General features: G+C 51.2%; 2 protein-coding genes across 7 annotated transcripts in view; one reads left to right on the plus strand and one right to left on the minus strand.

The window, feature by feature from the left end:
• ZHX3 (zinc fingers and homeoboxes 3) overlaps nucleotides 1-12,065 on the plus strand; it is a 50,941-nt gene extending 38,876 nt beyond the window's left edge. For 2 of the 3 annotated variants that reach the window (XM_063350433.1, XM_063350431.1), the window contains exons 3-5: nucleotides 919-1,115; nucleotides 2,422-5,357; nucleotides 6,812-12,065. In XM_063350433.1, coding sequence (XP_063206503.1) covers nucleotides 2,582-5,357; nucleotides 6,812-6,822 — 2,787 coding nt within the window. In that variant the 5' untranslated portion in view covers nucleotides 919-1,115; nucleotides 2,422-2,581 and the 3' untranslated portion in view covers nucleotides 6,823-12,065. The remainder of the gene's footprint in view (nucleotides 1-918; nucleotides 1,116-2,421; nucleotides 5,358-6,811) is intronic. The other variant, XM_063350432.1, reaches the window with a different exon arrangement.
• A 1,093-nt stretch (nucleotides 12,066-13,158) lies between these two features.
• PLCG1 (phospholipase C gamma 1) overlaps nucleotides 13,159-16,522 on the minus strand; it is a 51,475-nt gene continuing 48,111 nt past the window's right edge. For 2 of the 4 annotated variants that reach the window (XM_063350430.1, XM_063350429.1), the window contains exons 28-32: nucleotides 15,568-15,682; nucleotides 15,252-15,413; nucleotides 14,853-14,941; nucleotides 14,136-14,320; nucleotides 13,159-13,829 (exon numbers count right to left, since the gene is read on the minus strand). In XM_063350430.1, coding sequence (XP_063206500.1) covers nucleotides 13,787-13,829; nucleotides 14,136-14,320; nucleotides 14,853-14,941; nucleotides 15,252-15,413; nucleotides 15,568-15,682 — 594 coding nt within the window. In that variant the 3' untranslated portion in view covers nucleotides 13,159-13,786. Of the gene's footprint in view, nucleotides 13,830-14,135; nucleotides 14,324-14,852; nucleotides 14,942-15,251; nucleotides 15,414-15,567; nucleotides 15,683-16,522 lie in introns of all 4 variants that reach the window. The other 2 variants (XM_063350428.1, XM_063350427.1) reach the window with 1 other exon arrangement.

The following is a 16,522-nucleotide window of genomic DNA, read 5'->3' on the forward strand; positions in this document are numbered from 1 at the left end:
AGATAAAAATCATCTTTTTGATATCTGGCGACTCCATAAACAGTAGGTAAGATCTGTCTGGGACTCGAGCTGCCTCAGTAATGGAGACTCTGGAACTGGATCTCTATCAGGAGTTTGCTGGAAACGAAAAAGCTTGCAGAGGGCCCAGCAGTTTCTCCCTGACCTGTGGCAGAGCTGCAGAATAAAATTAAGAATTCACTTTTACCGTTGCTTTCCTGACACGAAACTCCTTTCAGCCTTTAAAGCTATATTTTATAGCCTTCAGGCTGGTCTTATTGTTTTTTTCCTAATTGACTCGACTTGGAAAGGTCATCGCACCCTGCTAGATTGTGTAATATTTAACTTAGCATCAAAAATGAGGATCTTGGAATTGGTGTCAAATGGATGCCGTTCCCTGCTGAATAGCAAAGCCCATTCATAGTCATCCAAGTATTCAACTTGCTAATGCTAATGAATAACTTTCTGGCCCTCTGCAGAGGGAAAGACTAACCACGAAAAGGTGGGATGAGAGTGGCATAAAGCAGGTATTGAGAGCATGCGATTCGCACCATCTCAATCCAGATCACAGCTTTAATATCTTTTTTTATTTATAGGTGTTTTTAAAAGTTATAATTTCTAGCTTTTCACGAAGCCTTAGCATAGCAAACAGTCTTTTCTGATGCCAAGTTCAGTGATGACTAACACTATTTACAGGACTGTTTTGTAATCTCAGATCGGCCCACATTAACGGGAAGTTACGTTTTCCCATCAGTCTTTTAAACGGTGCCTGAGAGTTGCTGAGGCCAGAGGCGGCCATCGAGGCGCTCCTGTTTGGAAAAAATGATGTCAGCTTTCAGAACGATTTTTTAAAAAATTTCTAATGAAGTTAGGGAGGTCAAATTGTACTTCCTCCGTTTGATTTTTTTTTTTTTGCAATAGGACCTTTCATTCCTCTGTTGTAAAAGCTACTGACAAAAATAAGCAGAGGAGGTATTGCATAAGCACCACGAAGTCATTTGCCCGATCTGCATTTCTCGGTGCATGAGATCAGCTCAGAATATCTGATATGAGAAAGCTACTGGTACACAGCTGCTGTAACTGATAGGAGTCACCTCTGTGAGTCATCTGGTAGGATGGTAAGTTAAGTTGGTCTTTTTTTTTTTTTTTTTTAAGTTCAAGTTTTTATGACTGTTTTTATAAAGCTCCGTTGCTGTTACTGTAAATCCCAGGAAAATCTGGCACAGAGTCTTTGTAATATGAATCGGTGCGTCCATATGCTTCCAAGTGACCTTGCAATCTGGAAAAATACCATTTTATTCCTGTGTTTAAAAGAAAAAACGCAAAGTTGCTGTATAAAATGTTGACAGAGGGGTTAAGGCAGAGATGTTGCTCTCTCAGATGTGCTACCTTCCCTGTCATCGGGTCCCGTCACCAGGCAAGTGACTTCTGGTGCCAGCTACTCCTCAGGTCGTGATCTGAGGCACCGAGCGTCACTGTGGAGGTGGGGAAGCTACATCAGGCCAGGAGTAAGGTTGTGGCTAATGCCCCAGCCAGCCCTGGCCTTCCACAGGGTGGAGCAGTTTGGGAACTGCTTTAGCTTCAGAGGGGAAAAAAAAAAAAGGGAGAGAGAAATTACACCTTCTTAGGCAATAACCTCCAGTGCATTGGGAGGGGAAGGCTGGAGGGGAAGGAACACGTGTGTGATGCTGCTCTTGAGTTTTGGGGCCTTACCTTCTCTTGCAGCTCCAGCAGAAAACTCAACAGATGCTGTTAAATCAGTAACAAACTGTGCATGGGGTGGGGAGGGAATCTCACAAATGCTTTGTAGGCTTGCTGAGCGAGGAGGGCTAAAATACGTGGCCCTGGCTGCAGCCTCCTCACTCCCTGCAGCAGAGCTCCAGGCATCTCTGCAGGCAGAGGGCCTTGGCATGGTGCTTTGAGCTGGCAAGAAACTTCCCAACAGGATGGTTGGAAAATGCCGATTTTGAAGAAATCGAAACGTTCTGTGGGGAACGTGTTGATTTTTCATCAGGTTTTTCTGATGGAAAGCAGGCGGGTTTCCCAGGGTGACCCTGCCTGCTATCGCCTCCTGCGTTCCGCTGAGCCGGGAGCCCGGGCACGCAGGGAGCCCAGGCACTGCTCTCCCCGCCGAAACACCGGTGATGGGTCTCGGGAGGGCAGGGTGAGGGGTAATTTTGGTGGTTTTCCTCCTCAAATGAGAATTTGATGTGGGCTGTAAAAGAGGCGTGTTTGTGTGTTTGTTTTTAAACAGGTAATTCACAGGTTGTATTTGTGAAAATACAGTAAATCCAAGGTCAAGTTAAATTTTTTCAGCAAAAGAGGCTGACAATGATATATTGAGTGAAACAGTTAAATACCAGGACAGTTGTGCTTTGTTTAATGCCAAGGGAACTAACCCCTCCTCCCTCTCCTTGTCCTCAGGTTCAGTGGCAAATATGAACATTTGTCAACATTTGACAACAACTTCTTGGGACATCATGAATTTGCTGGAATCTAGACCACAGAGCACTTGCAATAGCGCTTTTTAAATTTTCATTTCATTTAAGTGAAAGAAAAATAATCATCTGGATCAATTGCAGTGATGGCTAGCAAAAGAAAATCCACAACTCCCTGCATGATACCAGTAAAAACACTGGTGCTTCAGGAGACTGAACTGGATGCTGTAGAAGATGATCGTGAAGGAACACAACAAGATGCTCCTGCGGAAGGGCCAGCAGCTAGTGATGCTGCCGCCAGTAACAGTAATAATGGAGCTTTGTCTAACGGGCACCGCGGTATCACTGATAGTGACACTTATATCTGCAAGTCTTGTGACTTTGGATCTCAAGACGTTCAGCACTTCTTTGGGCACTTGGACTCTGAGCACTTAGACTTTAGCAAAGACCCCGCGTTTGCGTGTGTTGCGTGCGGCTTTCTGGCAAATAGCCATGAAGGGCTCTCACACCACAATGCAGAATCACATGCCGGCGAAACGAGCTTCATCTGGAGGGTGGCTAAGCAGGACAATCGTACAACTGTGGAGCAAAGTCTCTGTGAAGCTGCCAGCAGCCATGACCTTCCGGGAGAGGTCCCTGAAGAAGGGGTGGATGGCCAGTCTGAAATTATCATTACCAAAACCCCCATCATGAAGATAATGAAAGGTAAACCAGAGGCCAAAAAAATCCACACGCTGAAAGAGAATGTGTCAAGTCAGCTGGGCAGTGAGTCAGAGGTGAAAGATGGAGAGCATTCATTCCCAAATGGATCTGTGCCAGTCAGCCAGCCTACTGCAAGTTTGACAAAATCATCTCATATAGTGAATGGCTCCATCATAGGAAACGTGCCTGTTCTGCAGGCGGGTGTTGCACAACTTGTGTCACTGCAGCAGCAACCCCCGTTGCATCAGCAGCTACCTACGTCCAAGTCCCTTCCCAAGGTGATGATCCCCCTGAGCAGCATTCCAACGTACAACGCCGCCATGGACTCCAACAGCTTCCTCAAAAACTCTTTCCACAAGTTCCCCTACCCCACCAAAGCCGAGCTCTGCTACTTGACCGTGGTGACGAAGTACCCAGAAGAGCAGCTGAAGATCTGGTTCACTGCCCAGAGGTTGAAGCAGGGCATCAGCTGGTCACCGGAGGAGATTGAAGATGCCAGGAAGAAGATGTTCAACACCGTTATTCAGTCTGTGCCACAACCCACCATTACGGTTTTGAACACGCCGCTGGTTGCAAATCCCGGGAGCGTCCCCCATCTTATTCAGGCGACTTTACCCGGACACGTGGTGGGGCAGCCGGAGGGGACGGGGGGGCTGCTGGTCACGCAGCCCATCATGGCAAATGGGTTGAAGGGCACCAGCTCTTCCTTCACCTTGGCGGTGACTTCTGTCCCCAAGCCACAGCCGGCGGCGCAGCACAGCACGGTGAGCTCCAGCACCGCGTCGGGGGTGAAGGTGGTCAACAGCGGACAGTCGCTGCTCACCGCCTGCCCGGCCATCTCCTCGCAGACCTTCCTGGATCCCAACGTCTACAAAAACAAGAAGTCCCATGAGCAGCTCTCAGCCTTGAAAGGCAGCTTCTGCAGAAACCAGTTCCCTGGCCAGGCTGAAGTCGAGCGGCTGACAAAAATCACGGGCCTTTCCACCAAGGAGATTCGAAAATGGTTCAGCGATAGGAGGTACCACTACAGGAACGTGAGAGGCGGCCGGGCCGTCTTCCCTGGAGACAGCGCTCTGGATTCCCTGCCCGAAATATCCTTTGACGTCTCGCCCAGAGGAGCCGAGCTGAGCCCGGCGGCGGCCGTGGCCGCACCGGTGCCTCACCACCCACCGCGGCGGCAGTCATGGCACCAGGCGCCTGACTTCACGCCCACCAAGTACAAAGAGCGGGCGCCGGAGCAGCTCAAGGCCCTGGAAAGCAGTTTTGCCCAAAATCCTCTTCCTGCGGAGGAAGAGGTGAACCGCCTGAGGGGGGAAACAAAGATGACGCGGAGGGAGATTGATAGCTGGTTCTCAGAGAGGAGGAAGAAGAAGGTGGCAGAGGAAAATAAGAAAGTGGAGGAGGCGGCTCGGCAGGAGGAGGAGGAGGTGGAAAATGGTGCTGGGGAAGGGGAAGACTCCTCAGATGAGCTGAGGGCCGCAGGCGAAAATGGTTCGGTCGACGCCTCTGGCAACAACCCGAACTCAGTGGAGCGGAAAGTCAGTCCCATCAAAATCAACCTGAAAAACCTCCGAGTGACTGAGTCTAATGGCAAAACCGAGTTACCTGGGGCCGGTGCAACTGAGAAAGGGGATGGCAGCTCCAGCCGGCCACCCACCCCTCCGAAAACCAAACTGAACTTTAAAAAAACGGCCCAGCAGCGGCATCTGCTGAAGCAAATGTTCGTGCAGACCCAGCGGCCCACGAACCAGGAGTACGACGCCATCGTTTCCCAGACGGGCCTGCCACGGGCCGAGGTCATTCGCTGGTTTGGGGACAGCCGGTATGGCTTCAAGAACGGGCAGCTGAAGTGGTATGAGAACTACAGGCGGGGGGTTTTCCCCCCGGGGCTGGTGGAGGTCAGTCCTGCTGGCCGGGAGGTGCTGGAGGACTACTACGAGAAGCACAAGGGGCTGCGGGAGGAGGACCTGCCCGGCCTCTGCGAGCGCTCCCACCTCAGCGCCCAGCAGCTCAAGGTGTGGTTTGCGGTGAAGGCAGAGGAGGAGAGCAGGGCTGCCGTCCCCGAGGAGGCTTGCGCTGGCCAAGCGGCGGCCAGCCGGAAAGGGCCATGCGAGGCTGGCTCGGAGGTGTCGGAAAGCAACGAGTCCTGGGAGCCGGGCGGCCAGGAAGGCAGCGCCGGGACCCCCGACGCCCCCGGCCCCCCGCCCGCCGCGCGGCTCGGTAAGGCCCCTGGGGCAGCACGGGGCTCCAAGCATTTCCCACTTGGGAATGTGAGGCTTCAGGGAAGGGTTTAGTGTCCGGTCGTGCTGTTTGGGGTTTAACTGAGGAAGAGGGAGGTCAGGGAAGGAGGATAAAGAGGGTCCGGCGAGATGCCCTGCGGGACGCTCCCTGCCTCTGCCTGCCTTGGTCACTGGATGCCAGCTCTGCTCTGAAGCCAAATCCTGGCTTTATTTAAGCCTAAGTAAATCCAGCAGGAGTGTCTGGTCCCTTTAGCTGCCCCACGGGAAGGTGTCCCTTGGGTTTATCTATGAAGGGGATTGGTATCTGGGAAGGAAGGGGCCTGGCTGCTGTGTCCTGTGCCATGGCTCCTTCCGTGCCTCCCCGTGGCCTCGGGCACAGACGTAACCCCTGCTGCCTGCGTGGGCGAGAGCCTCCTCCCGTCCCTCTCCCACGGCCAGCTCTCCAGATGTGAGCATCCTTCTTTGGCACGGGGCAAGGCTTGGGTGTTGAAGATGGAGGCTGCAAGGAGGGAGAGGACATGGAGGGGCTGGTGTTTACAGCTGCTGGCCCTATCCCTCCTCCAGGACTCCAGGAAAGGCGTGTGTGTGCGCGCACGTGCGTGCGGAGGAGAGGAGAGGTGGTTTCCAAGCCCTCCATGGGCTCTTCAGAAGTGCAGCTGGGGGCCGTTTCCTCCCTGGCGGGGTTCCCACCAGATGGGGATGGCCAAGCGCTCGCCCTGTCCTGCCGCAGGCTGCCACAGCCCCTCGCCTGCTCCGCGCACGCAGCCCCTTGCCGGCATGCTGGGCAGCTGGGATCTTCTCCAGACCCACTGCCTTGCTTTGGAGCTTCCCATGCACCTCTGCCATGGCTGCAGGCCCTAAAAAAAAAAAATATATATATAAAAAAATCAATTGAAATTCATTGCTTCCTTCCCCTGTCTAATGCAGAGGAGATGGAGCATGAGTTTGAATGGGGCTGTGCCGTGCCCTTGGCTGGGGAGAGGCTGCGGCCACAAGAGTGGGATGGAAAGGTGTTGCAGCGGGAGCGGTTTGGAGAAGGGTGGTGGGCCAGCTTTTGTGCTGGGCGATGGCAGTGCCCCTGTGAGCACCCTCCAAGTGTGACTTTATGCCACCCAGAGCAAGGCAGTCCCATCACCCCTCGTGGCACAAAGGCAGGAGGTGCTCAGCAAGGGTGCACGGCTTCAAATCCCTGTGGGCTGCATCCCTCCTTAGCCCTGCCGCTGGCCAGAGCCCAGCTCCGCTCCCATGAGGATTTTGGATTTCCTGGCCCTTCTCAATAGGGCTGGCCTTTCTCCGCAGCTGACTCCATTAAGGCTCCTGATTTTGCCCATCCTGAGGCCCTCCTGTAGCCTTTCTTCCCCATCCCACATCCCAGCTAGGCTGCAGGCCCCTGCAGTGAGCCGGAGCATCTCTGACACTTCATTTCTTTTTCAGAAACAGACTGAACTCAAACCATCAGCCCCGGAGGATTCGCTTTTACCCTTGAGAAGGAATTTTTGGTCTTGAAGAAACCCATGGGCCGGCCTGATCCAAACCTCAGGAGCAGGACGTGGTGATAAAGCACTGCCATAAATGAGACCTTTGAGCACAGCACACGAGAGAGCACGCGTGCAAAAACTGGGCACTTAGTGCCGAGCTCTCGGTGGCCCGGCAGAGGAGATGGCTGAGAGCTGGTGGAGGCAAGGGCTCAGCTCACACCCAGGAAATAGGATGCTCTTGTTTGCTTTTCGGTGGACAGACTTTCAGATTTCATATTCATATACCAATGCCTACAGCTGCCTATACAAGCATAACTGAATCTCAGACATTGTGTAAACAAGGTCATTGCTTAGATATGGACTATCATGGCACAGTACTTCTTCCTTTTTTCTTTTTTTTTTTTTTTTTTTTTTTTTTTTTGTCTGTCCGTTAAGGTGTTTGTTCTCTAAAGGTTGGCATGGCTGCATATATCCTCTCTGCCCTTTCTGGTCCTTAAGCCCTGGAAATGAAGGGCTTTGCAGGCACACAAGCGTGTTATGTGTGTGTTAGGAAAGGAAAGGTATCTGAGAAGAAAACTGCCAGTCTTGCATTAAAGTCCAGTGGGTGTTGAGTGAGATTTTCATCCCTACAGATGAGGTTAGTTTTAGCATTGCATACTCTCCCATAAGTAGCAGGTTCCCAGACCCAGACAACCCAGGAGATGGAGTTTGGTGCCATTTGTCCCTTGCTGGCTAGAATATTTTCCTTGCGCTCCTGGAGACTGACTGTAGCAGGCTATTAAATCTCCAAGTCTCCCTTTAATCACTGAGAAGTAGCACATAATAATTTTTCCATCCTGACCTGGAATCCTTTTCATTGTTCAGAGAGAACAAGCTGTTCTTCAGAGAACAAATGCAGAGAATATGCAGCGTTGGTGTGAGTGGTTCAAGTCATTGTTGTCTCCAAGGGATCCGTGAGGCAGCAGCTCTTCTGCAATCAGGAAGTTTCCCTCTTGCAGCCCTACATGACAGCTCCTCCTGCAGCAGCACTCCTAACTTGAAGTGTTTGCTCCAGTCTTTTTTTTTTTTGTCGTATTTTTTTTTTCCCCAGTCCATCTGCAATAGTTCTGGCGAAACAGCAAAATAAATTTCCCAGTTAACCTTCCTGCTTCCCAGTACCTGTGCATTTTTAATGTGCCCTTCTTGTCTTGGGTGGTTGCTGTGTGATGCAACTGCTTGAAGATTGTTTTAATATTCTTTTCTAATAGAAAACAAGGTCTAGAAGGGAAACTCTTGAGCTGAATAATCCAGCCAAATGCTGTGTCAGACCATTCTGTCACAAACTAATCGAATCCCAGCTCAAAATTGGTTCCATGTCTTGCCTTCACTTTTGCGCTTGGAAGACTATCCCAGAACTTCACTGCCTTTGAATGGTTAGAAACTTTATTTAAATTTCTAGTTTGAATTAATTCGTGGCCGGTTCATTCCTGGTTTGTTTTGGAGCCAACATTGTCCTTTAACTTAAATAGTTTTTGGTGTTTATCCGCTGATGTATTTATGGAGAGTAGTCATAGCTCCTTATTTTTGCCAAGCTAGCTCAGCCAGGCTGTTTCAGTAGAAGGTTTTTATTTAGTGAGAGCTTTTTAATGTGGGAGACTTTATTGTTGGTGGTAAATGATATTTATTAGAAGGGTGGGTAGCAAGCCCCAAAGGATCGGATCCAGAGATTTACAAAAAAAATCTGGTTTAAAAACAAAAAAGCTCTTTCAGAACCTCTTCCAAAGATGGTGTCTGATTTCTACCTTTAATTGCCCTTGTTTTTCCAATTCTTTCTTCCTCCCTTCTTTAAGAGGCTGCCTTGCTCAACTACTAGGAGGGATTTTATCTGCTCAGCACTTTGCAAGAGAGGGGGGGCTTCCTCTTGCCTGGTGGTACGTGCCTTCGGGGTAGGTGCCAGCGCCTGAGCTCGCGTACCTCCCCTGGCACACGGTGTAACCCCCCGTGGCTGAGTGCAAGCACCTGCTTCAGAAGATGACCTGCACCCTAAAGAGAGCTGGGGCGACGCGCTCATATGCAGACACCCGCTCCCTTGGCAGTCAGACGAACCTTCCCCAAAACGCTGCGAGCACGGGTGTGTCGACCCGTAGCACCCTGCTGACACAGGCTCCCTGAATTTCTTTCTCTTTAGAAGCGCTATTGCTGGTCATGGCGTGGTTGGAGGCATAATCGGCAGCCATCCCACCTCAGCCTTGTGTCTGCTCAGCCAGGCAGCATCCCTGCGGCTCTCCACCAGGAAAACAGGGGCGGCCACACGACAAAGACAGCCAGAGCCCCAGGGGTTCACCCTCGCGGGTGCCATCCTGCGCACCCCAAAATGTCACAGGTGATGGGGGAAGCTGGGTGGCCCTAGAGCCAGAGGTAGCAGATGTGGGAGTTGTGCGGCCCGAGAGTGTGAGTGTATGTACGGTGTTACCTTCAGAGAACAAATACAGGTAGATCATTTACTCTCTAGTGTCTATGTACATGCAGGTTTATTTAAGTACACATATATACAGTTCAGATATGCCATTGATTCTTTATTGCATTAAGATGTACATTAAAAATGTACACTTTTACTAACTACTTGCTATATAAATATGTTGGAAGTGTAGTTTGCCCGTTCAAGGTGATTTTCTGTGGGATTTTTGGTGTACACTTTAAGGCCTATGGCTAATTGGAAGAGTGATCCCCACTCCATCTACAGAAATGCTTAAGGACTATAGTATGAACTGGTCCCTTCAAACCATTTTTCCATGCACTAGCTGAAATATTTTGCACTTGGATTGTATTTGGCCAGTTTTCCAGAAAAATTGAAAAGAGAAGTCTTGTGAGCTAGAGGGAGAATTTCCCGGTGTACACAGAAAAAACAGCCTTGAGGGTTGGAAGCTGCTGAGGTTTTTGAGCTTTGTCTCCATGCATTCATACAAGCACAGCAGGAGTTTTCTTTCTTTTGGGTCAGAGGAATTTTAAAAAGTGGTTCCATGCAGACTCCCCTCGGACGCGGTGACCGGGCTGGCAAAGCACTTTGCGTGGGGAGGGTAAGATTGAGAGACAAAAACTTCAAAAAGTAATCGAGTTCCCTTTCTAACTCCCACATTCCTTGTTATCTTCCTTTTTTTAGTTGACTTGAAATCTCCATGGAAGTATAAGCTGAAGGATTTTTGAGGGTTTAGCTCTGTGGTCCTCTGTTTCCCCATTGCGTTGTTTTTTGAAGCTGAGGAGAAGCAGGTGCCACCTCCAAGTAGACTCAGGTTCTGGTGCAGGACATTAAAATATGTTTGCATCTGGAACTGAAAGGAATAATTGAGAGGTGGCTTGAGAGTCCCAGCAGCAGTTCCTCTGGTGTTAAGAGGAAGCATCACCGCAGTTCTACACAGCGTGTGCGAATGTTTATCATCATCTAATCAAAGATGACTGTCTTGACTTGAAAGGAGGGGTGGAAGTTAGAAGTCGCGTAGCCAGCATCAGGAAGGAAGGGAAATAAATTCTTCACCTCCGTCTGCTGTGTGTGAGCTTGGGCTTGACAGGCACAGTAGTAACCGTCGGTTTTAATCCCCGTGAATCTTGTTACTTATGTCTCTGAGGCTGCTTAGATTAAGGGCACAATCCAGTTGCTTAATAACCCGAAACCCTGATTTGTGCCGTACCTGGCTCGCTCATGTGAAGGGCTGCTGGTTCTCCTCATGCAAGGAACAGTTTCTTTATTCATTATCAGCAGGCCCTGCCGTGAGATTCCTAGACATGGCTCTGTGTTTCATTTGGGTAGCTTATTTTTCAGCTCCTTAATTAGCATCCTGGAATTTTTTTTTTTTTTTTTAGCAGAACACTAAACAAACCATGATTTACAGGCTCCTATTTCCACTTGCCTGAGAGCTGAGCGCCGCTGCACGTCAGGCCTGCAGCCACGGCGAGAGGAATGGGGGCAGGTGCTTGCTTCGATGTACGGCCCGCAGAGCTCCAACCACAGGTATATTTAGTGCAGCTGCGTGTCCCCTCCCTGCCAGGGGCTTGCGTTGGTCACCAGGAGAAGCCACCAGCAAAAGCGGTAGTTGCTGGCAGCTGTGATGAGAAACCCCATGGTCAGCCCACAGCTGAACCTTCACCTGCCTGGGCGACGATCACACAGAAGCTGGAGCTGCAAGATATCTGGTCGGTTAATCTTTGCTAGGTGTCCCCTGTCTGTTCAGGAGGAAGAGGAGGATGTAGAAGGCTGGGTTTCCATTTAGAGTTTTGAGTATATATATTTTATTTTTTTTTTATGAGAAGCAACAATTTTTGATCACAGGTAGAAGTGTTGTTTTCTGTCTTCCCTGCAACCCCCTCTCTTAGCAATCTCATCAGAAGGGGATGTTTGGAAGCTGAGTTGCTGGGAATCAGAAGAGAAAGATGATTTTCAGCACTTTGGCACAAATCGGAAAGTTAACATGATGCTGCACCTTCCCGTCAAGTTGTTAGTAAAATGCTTGTAAACTTCTCTCTCCTGTTGCCCGGATAATTTTGGCTTTGCTCTTTTCAAATCAAATCGGTGGCCTGACGTGATTGAGCTCACTGCAGTAGCCTTTTTTGTAATTTCTCAGTTGATCACAAAACCAGCAGGGTAAGATTAGGCAACACTACAAATGGAGGGCAGGGCGGGTGAGACACTTGCAAGCTGTACCTTTTTTTTTTTTTGCAAGTTTAGTTTCTGCTGTATCTTTTACTGGCAGTGGTCCCTGCCGGGAATGCTGGATTGGCATGGCAAAACTTTAAAGCAGAGCAAGGGAGCTCTGTTACCTAAGCAGTGATTTATTTTATTATTATTTTATTTTATTTTCTTGTTATTGCCTGTTCCAGTAAAGAGTGCTCTGTTGGCTGATGTTGGCCATATTTTGATGGCACAATTAAAGCCACGGTTTTTTTTCCCCTGTCCTGATGGAGGGTGGTATCAGGAGGACTCTTGCTTACTGGTGCTAGCGAAGGTTGGGCTAGGAATCCATGGCATAGAAAACTTCTTGCTAAAAATTGCACTTTCTCTCTGCCCCATCTGGCTCGTGGTGGTGTTATGGGTACGTGGCTGTGATTCCCCTTGCACATACTAACATTGCACTAAAAGAGAGACTTTGGGAACAGCGTGTTGATCACTTTGTTTCTCAGCAGACCACAAAGTCAGCCTAATGGGGTCTCTTTTTTTTTTTTTTTTTTTTTTAATTATTGTTATTTAGAAATCATGCTGGTGCTGAATGACCTGGAATTTTTTTTGCTTGGATTTATCCAAAGGAAAATGTAATTGTAGCTGCAACGGGACCTTTCATAAGGGTGGCCGTGCAGCTAAGGAGCAGAGCAAGGGCTCTGCTGTGTAAACCGTCTTTGTACTGGGGAGGTGTGGGGGGTTCCAGTGGGGTTATTATTGTGTTTGTTTGGTTTTTTTTTAAGACCACGATTTTAGATGGTCACCTTGGCAATCGTGTGAGACAGGAACTAGTTTTTACTTTTGGTAAAGGTTTTAAGGGGGGGGGGGGAAATAAAGTGAAGCTGCCTGTGATTGTGGGCTGTGGCTATTACTAGGGCTAGGGTAGCTTGTACCTGCTATGGACTTTACCTGCTCTTAATTCTGAGGGCAAGAACTCCCTGTAGCAACAATGCCACTTCTGAGAAGTGAACGGCAAGTTTCCCTTCCTTTTGTATATGTGGATGTGAGGGTGGGAGAGGGGAAGAGCTTGCTTGTACAGTTTGTTGAAATGAAACCAGACATTTTTGGTTGTTCCTAAATAAAGAGCATAAAAAAAAAAAAAAAAGACAAATGTGAGTTGGCTGGTGATTGCACTCGGGTTTGGGGAAGCCCGTGGGGTGCCCAGGGGATGCCCTGTGCTGGGTGATGGCGAGAGCTGGCTGCGCAGGGAGATGTTTGTTTGTCCAGGAGTGGGGAACGCTCAGTCACAACCCTCCTATTTGTTTTTAAAATCACGACAGCTTAACGACGGGGTAAGGCCATGAGTGAGTGACCTGGTACGGTGCTGGAGCCCAGACACCTCCATCCTCAGAGCCCTCCTGCAGCCTGGAGTCATGGCTCGTCCCCAGTCCAGTCCAAAAAAGCATGGTCAGCTCTAGCATATACCCTTGTTTTACTCTTTTGAGTGAACAGCATTAAACCTGGGGCTGCTCCTGGTTATTTTTCCCTCCCAGTAGCTGCAAACTCCCTAGAAGAAGGCGGGACGAGCGCAGCCTCCCCCCAGGCAGGGCTGCACCCCGGCTCCTCGGCACATCTGCGGGGGGGCAAACCGCCAGACACCCAAGCCACCACGCACGTAATACTGACACTTTTATTGTCGTTTAAAGCTAGAGCGGCCTTGTAAACGTAGAGTTTCACTACGGGACCCATAGGCAGTGGCTATACAGGTAGGTAGATGCGATGCCGCCAGGACAGAGATAGGTGCCGCCATGGTCACTTAAGTCCCCCCCGCCTGGCCTGCTGGGAACGGGCACAGCAAAGGATGGCTGCAAAGGGGCTCCGTCAGCGGCGCAGGAGCGGGATCTCCGGGAATACAGGCAGAGCAGCGACGGCAGAGGGCTGGTTGGGGTTTGGTTGTGGTTTGGTTTTTTTTTTGGGTCTCTTTCCTTGCGGTTATAGACATTTTCGTCTCTCACCTTGGCGGCTGGCAGGCTGCACGCACCCATGCGCTCCGTTAAGGGCTTGGTGGTGAAGGTTGGTGGGTGTTTGGGGTTGGTTAGGGGTGGGTTGGTTGGGTTGGGTTTTTTTTCCAATTTTTTTTTTTTTTTTTTTTTTTTTTTAGTTCTCCACTGGAACACACTTCAGCAGAGAAACTGGAAAAGCTGCCTGAAAGTAGGCCATAGCAGTGCCGTTTCCATAGAAACCAGTTCACAGCGTGCCGTGAGATTCACAAGCACTGGAGGTGCCTTCGCCCGCCGAGATGGGCTACAGCCGGTTGTCCCCGTTGACCCGGGTCCTCCGCAGTACCCTGCAGGGGGGGACACAGGGATGATCAAGGGCAATGCTCCGGTGTCAAAAGCCACCCCCCCACCCCCCCTCAGGAGGAAAGTGGGGGGGCTCAGCATGTCCCCCCGCAGGCTGGGGGAAAGGGGGGTGGCAGCTCCTTGTCCCACCCTACTCCCACAGACCCCAAAGCAGCGATTTCCCCAAGGACGACTAGCACAACTTTCAGGCTGAAATTTAGGGTTTCCACGCAGCAAAGGAGGCTAAATGCTGGGGGGGGGGAAAAAGGGGGGTCCTCATGCTGGGAAGAGCTCAGCGAGCACCGCCATACCTTCGCTCCCGGCTCTCAAAGTGGTCAGCGAGCTGCTCCTGCGACACTCGGAAATCCTCAAAGGGCTGTTGGTACCGCGACTCAAAGGATCCCTCCCTGCCTCTGCTCGCCAGCAGCTGATTGGAAGCATCCCCGGCTCGTTCCCGTAGGGCTGAGGCACTGAAGAGGTTTATTTCGCCGTTCTCCTGCTTGGATTAGAAAAAAAATACATATATAGTGAAGGGCTTAGGATTTCAAAGGGTATTGTCTCGTAGCAAAGGCAGTCCTGCCACGCAGGGCTCGTGGGGTCTGGGGGTTTGCAAAGTGCAGCTGCTCTGTCTTCAACAAATATCGCTGTTTCCCTCCAACATCATTTTAAACGAAGAAATAAAAGAAACATCTGTCTCCGAAAGAGCTCTGCCCTCCGCTTATGCCAACGCAGATGGCCCCGGGCCAGCCAGGCTCCATGATGCTGAGCTGTAACTTCCCCGGAGCGCAGATGGGAACTGGGACGGAGCAAATCTGCCTCCTCCAGCTCTTGCTGAAGGAATATCCAGGCAAGTCCAGTGCAGCCCGGGCAGGACCCTGCCTGAAACGCTCCGGCTCGCTGCAGGAGGTGGCCCAGTGCTTGCCAACCCGCCAGCCCCCCATGCAGCACTGGAATCTCAGCCGTCCTGCACGCACTCGGGCCAGGCAATGCTGAGCTTCGCAGACCGTGCAGGACACTCATGGCCTTACCTTGCTAGGGAAAATGTCTATCTTCACCAGCAAGGAAGCCAGCTCCAGGTTCTCGCTGTAGTTGTTCTTCAGAGGTACAGCTCGGAAACCTACAGCAGAGACAGCCCCGGCATCACTCATGGCACAGGCAGGGACATGTCCATCCCCTGGCACAGAACTCCAAGGGGGTCTTCTCCACCCCTTCCAGCTCTCCTCAAGTGGCACTTGGCCCCGAGGGATGTAAGCACATGGCTTTTTGCATCCTTTCCCTGGTTGGGCATCGGGACAGGAGGGACTGAGCCAGACGGGGGACTGACAGCGTCCTCCTGTGAAACTCAGCATCTCCCCGGCTCTCAGTGCAATTAGCAACGTGGTGAGGACCACCATGACACCCTCCCCCTGCTTCCCCCAGCGCTTTACCTGTCTTCAAGCCTTTCACCAGGAAGGTGGCCTGAGCCAGGAAGTTCTCGTCGCTGAACATGTCCTCCTCGTACACCACGAAGCGGAGGAAGGCAAAGTCGGGGTTGCTGACCTGGAAGTGGAACTGCTTCGGGGTCCAGAGAGGGTTCAAGCCATTGTCCGCTAATCAGAAAACACTGGTGTCAATGGGCAGCCCCCACCCAGCCCCGTGTCCCCCCCGCTGCCCACCCAAGCTCGGGGGGCTTTGCTGCAGTGCCCAGGGCTCACGACACGGTCAGGAGTGGTGGTGCGTCCCCTCTCCCTTCCCTTCGCTCACCCACGATCTCCGTTTTCTGCTTGGCGTTGTCGTACTCGGCCCCAGACACCTCCACCTCCACAAAAGGACAAACGATTCCCCTTCCGTTTTTGGGAAGATGCCGGGCCCCCAGGACCTGTGCAAGGAGCAGGAGGGACTTGGTATGAGATGGGAGCAAAGGAAAAAAACCTTGTTTGCCTACTAAGACATTTTCTTTCCAAATAAATCACCCTGTCTCTGCTAATTGGAGAGAGAAGAGACACTGACAGCCAGCCCAGCCCAACCTGCCTCTTGGAGAAAAACAGCTCCCACCCCTGGAAGCTGCTTTGGTGTTACTGATCACTGGCGTGATGTGTAAACCCTAAAAAAAGGCAGCTGAAGTGGCCCAGGTTCCTGTCTGCCGCCTGCACAGCCAGGCTGGGACCAGGGCATCCCTCCTCCAGCCGAGCCGCCTGCCCCTGCCTGCAGAGCTACGCCGGCCACCCCCTTCTTCGACGGACCATCTCGGCCCTCCTGCCTTGCCTCGAGGACGAAAAGGAGCTGCTCTCTGCTGCTGCTCTGCCTCCTGTTCCTAGCACAGTCTGTGCTCAACTCAAATGACAACCTGCTTCCTTGCAGGAGAAAGAAATCCCAGTTCCCTCTTGCCAGCGGCCATATGTCGCTCCAGCGTGCTGTCGGCACGCTGCTGTTGCAGGGGAAGGACGCGCTGCCAACGCTGGATCATGTGCTTTGAGTCATGCTGGGCTCGAGACAGCTTCTCCATCCATGAAGGCTGGCTTTGGTGGGGACATCGGGCAGTTTTGCCAGAGGACAAAAGGCTGAGCCCATCTCTTAAAGGAGACGGTGACAGGCTGCGGCACGGTGACTCTTGAAACCTGGTGGTTGCAGCTGCATCCCGGGATGCAGGAAGAGTTTGGAAAATAGATGGTGCAAGGAAATGGTGCCAGGGATTTTTAGGGTGTCAGTGGCTAGGGGG

The sequence above is a fragment of the Chroicocephalus ridibundus genome, chromosome 12, assembly GCF_963924245.1.
Source record: "Chroicocephalus ridibundus chromosome 12, bChrRid1.1, whole genome shotgun sequence".
In the NCBI taxonomy this organism is placed as follows: Eukaryota; Metazoa; Chordata; class Aves; order Charadriiformes; family Laridae; genus Chroicocephalus; species Chroicocephalus ridibundus.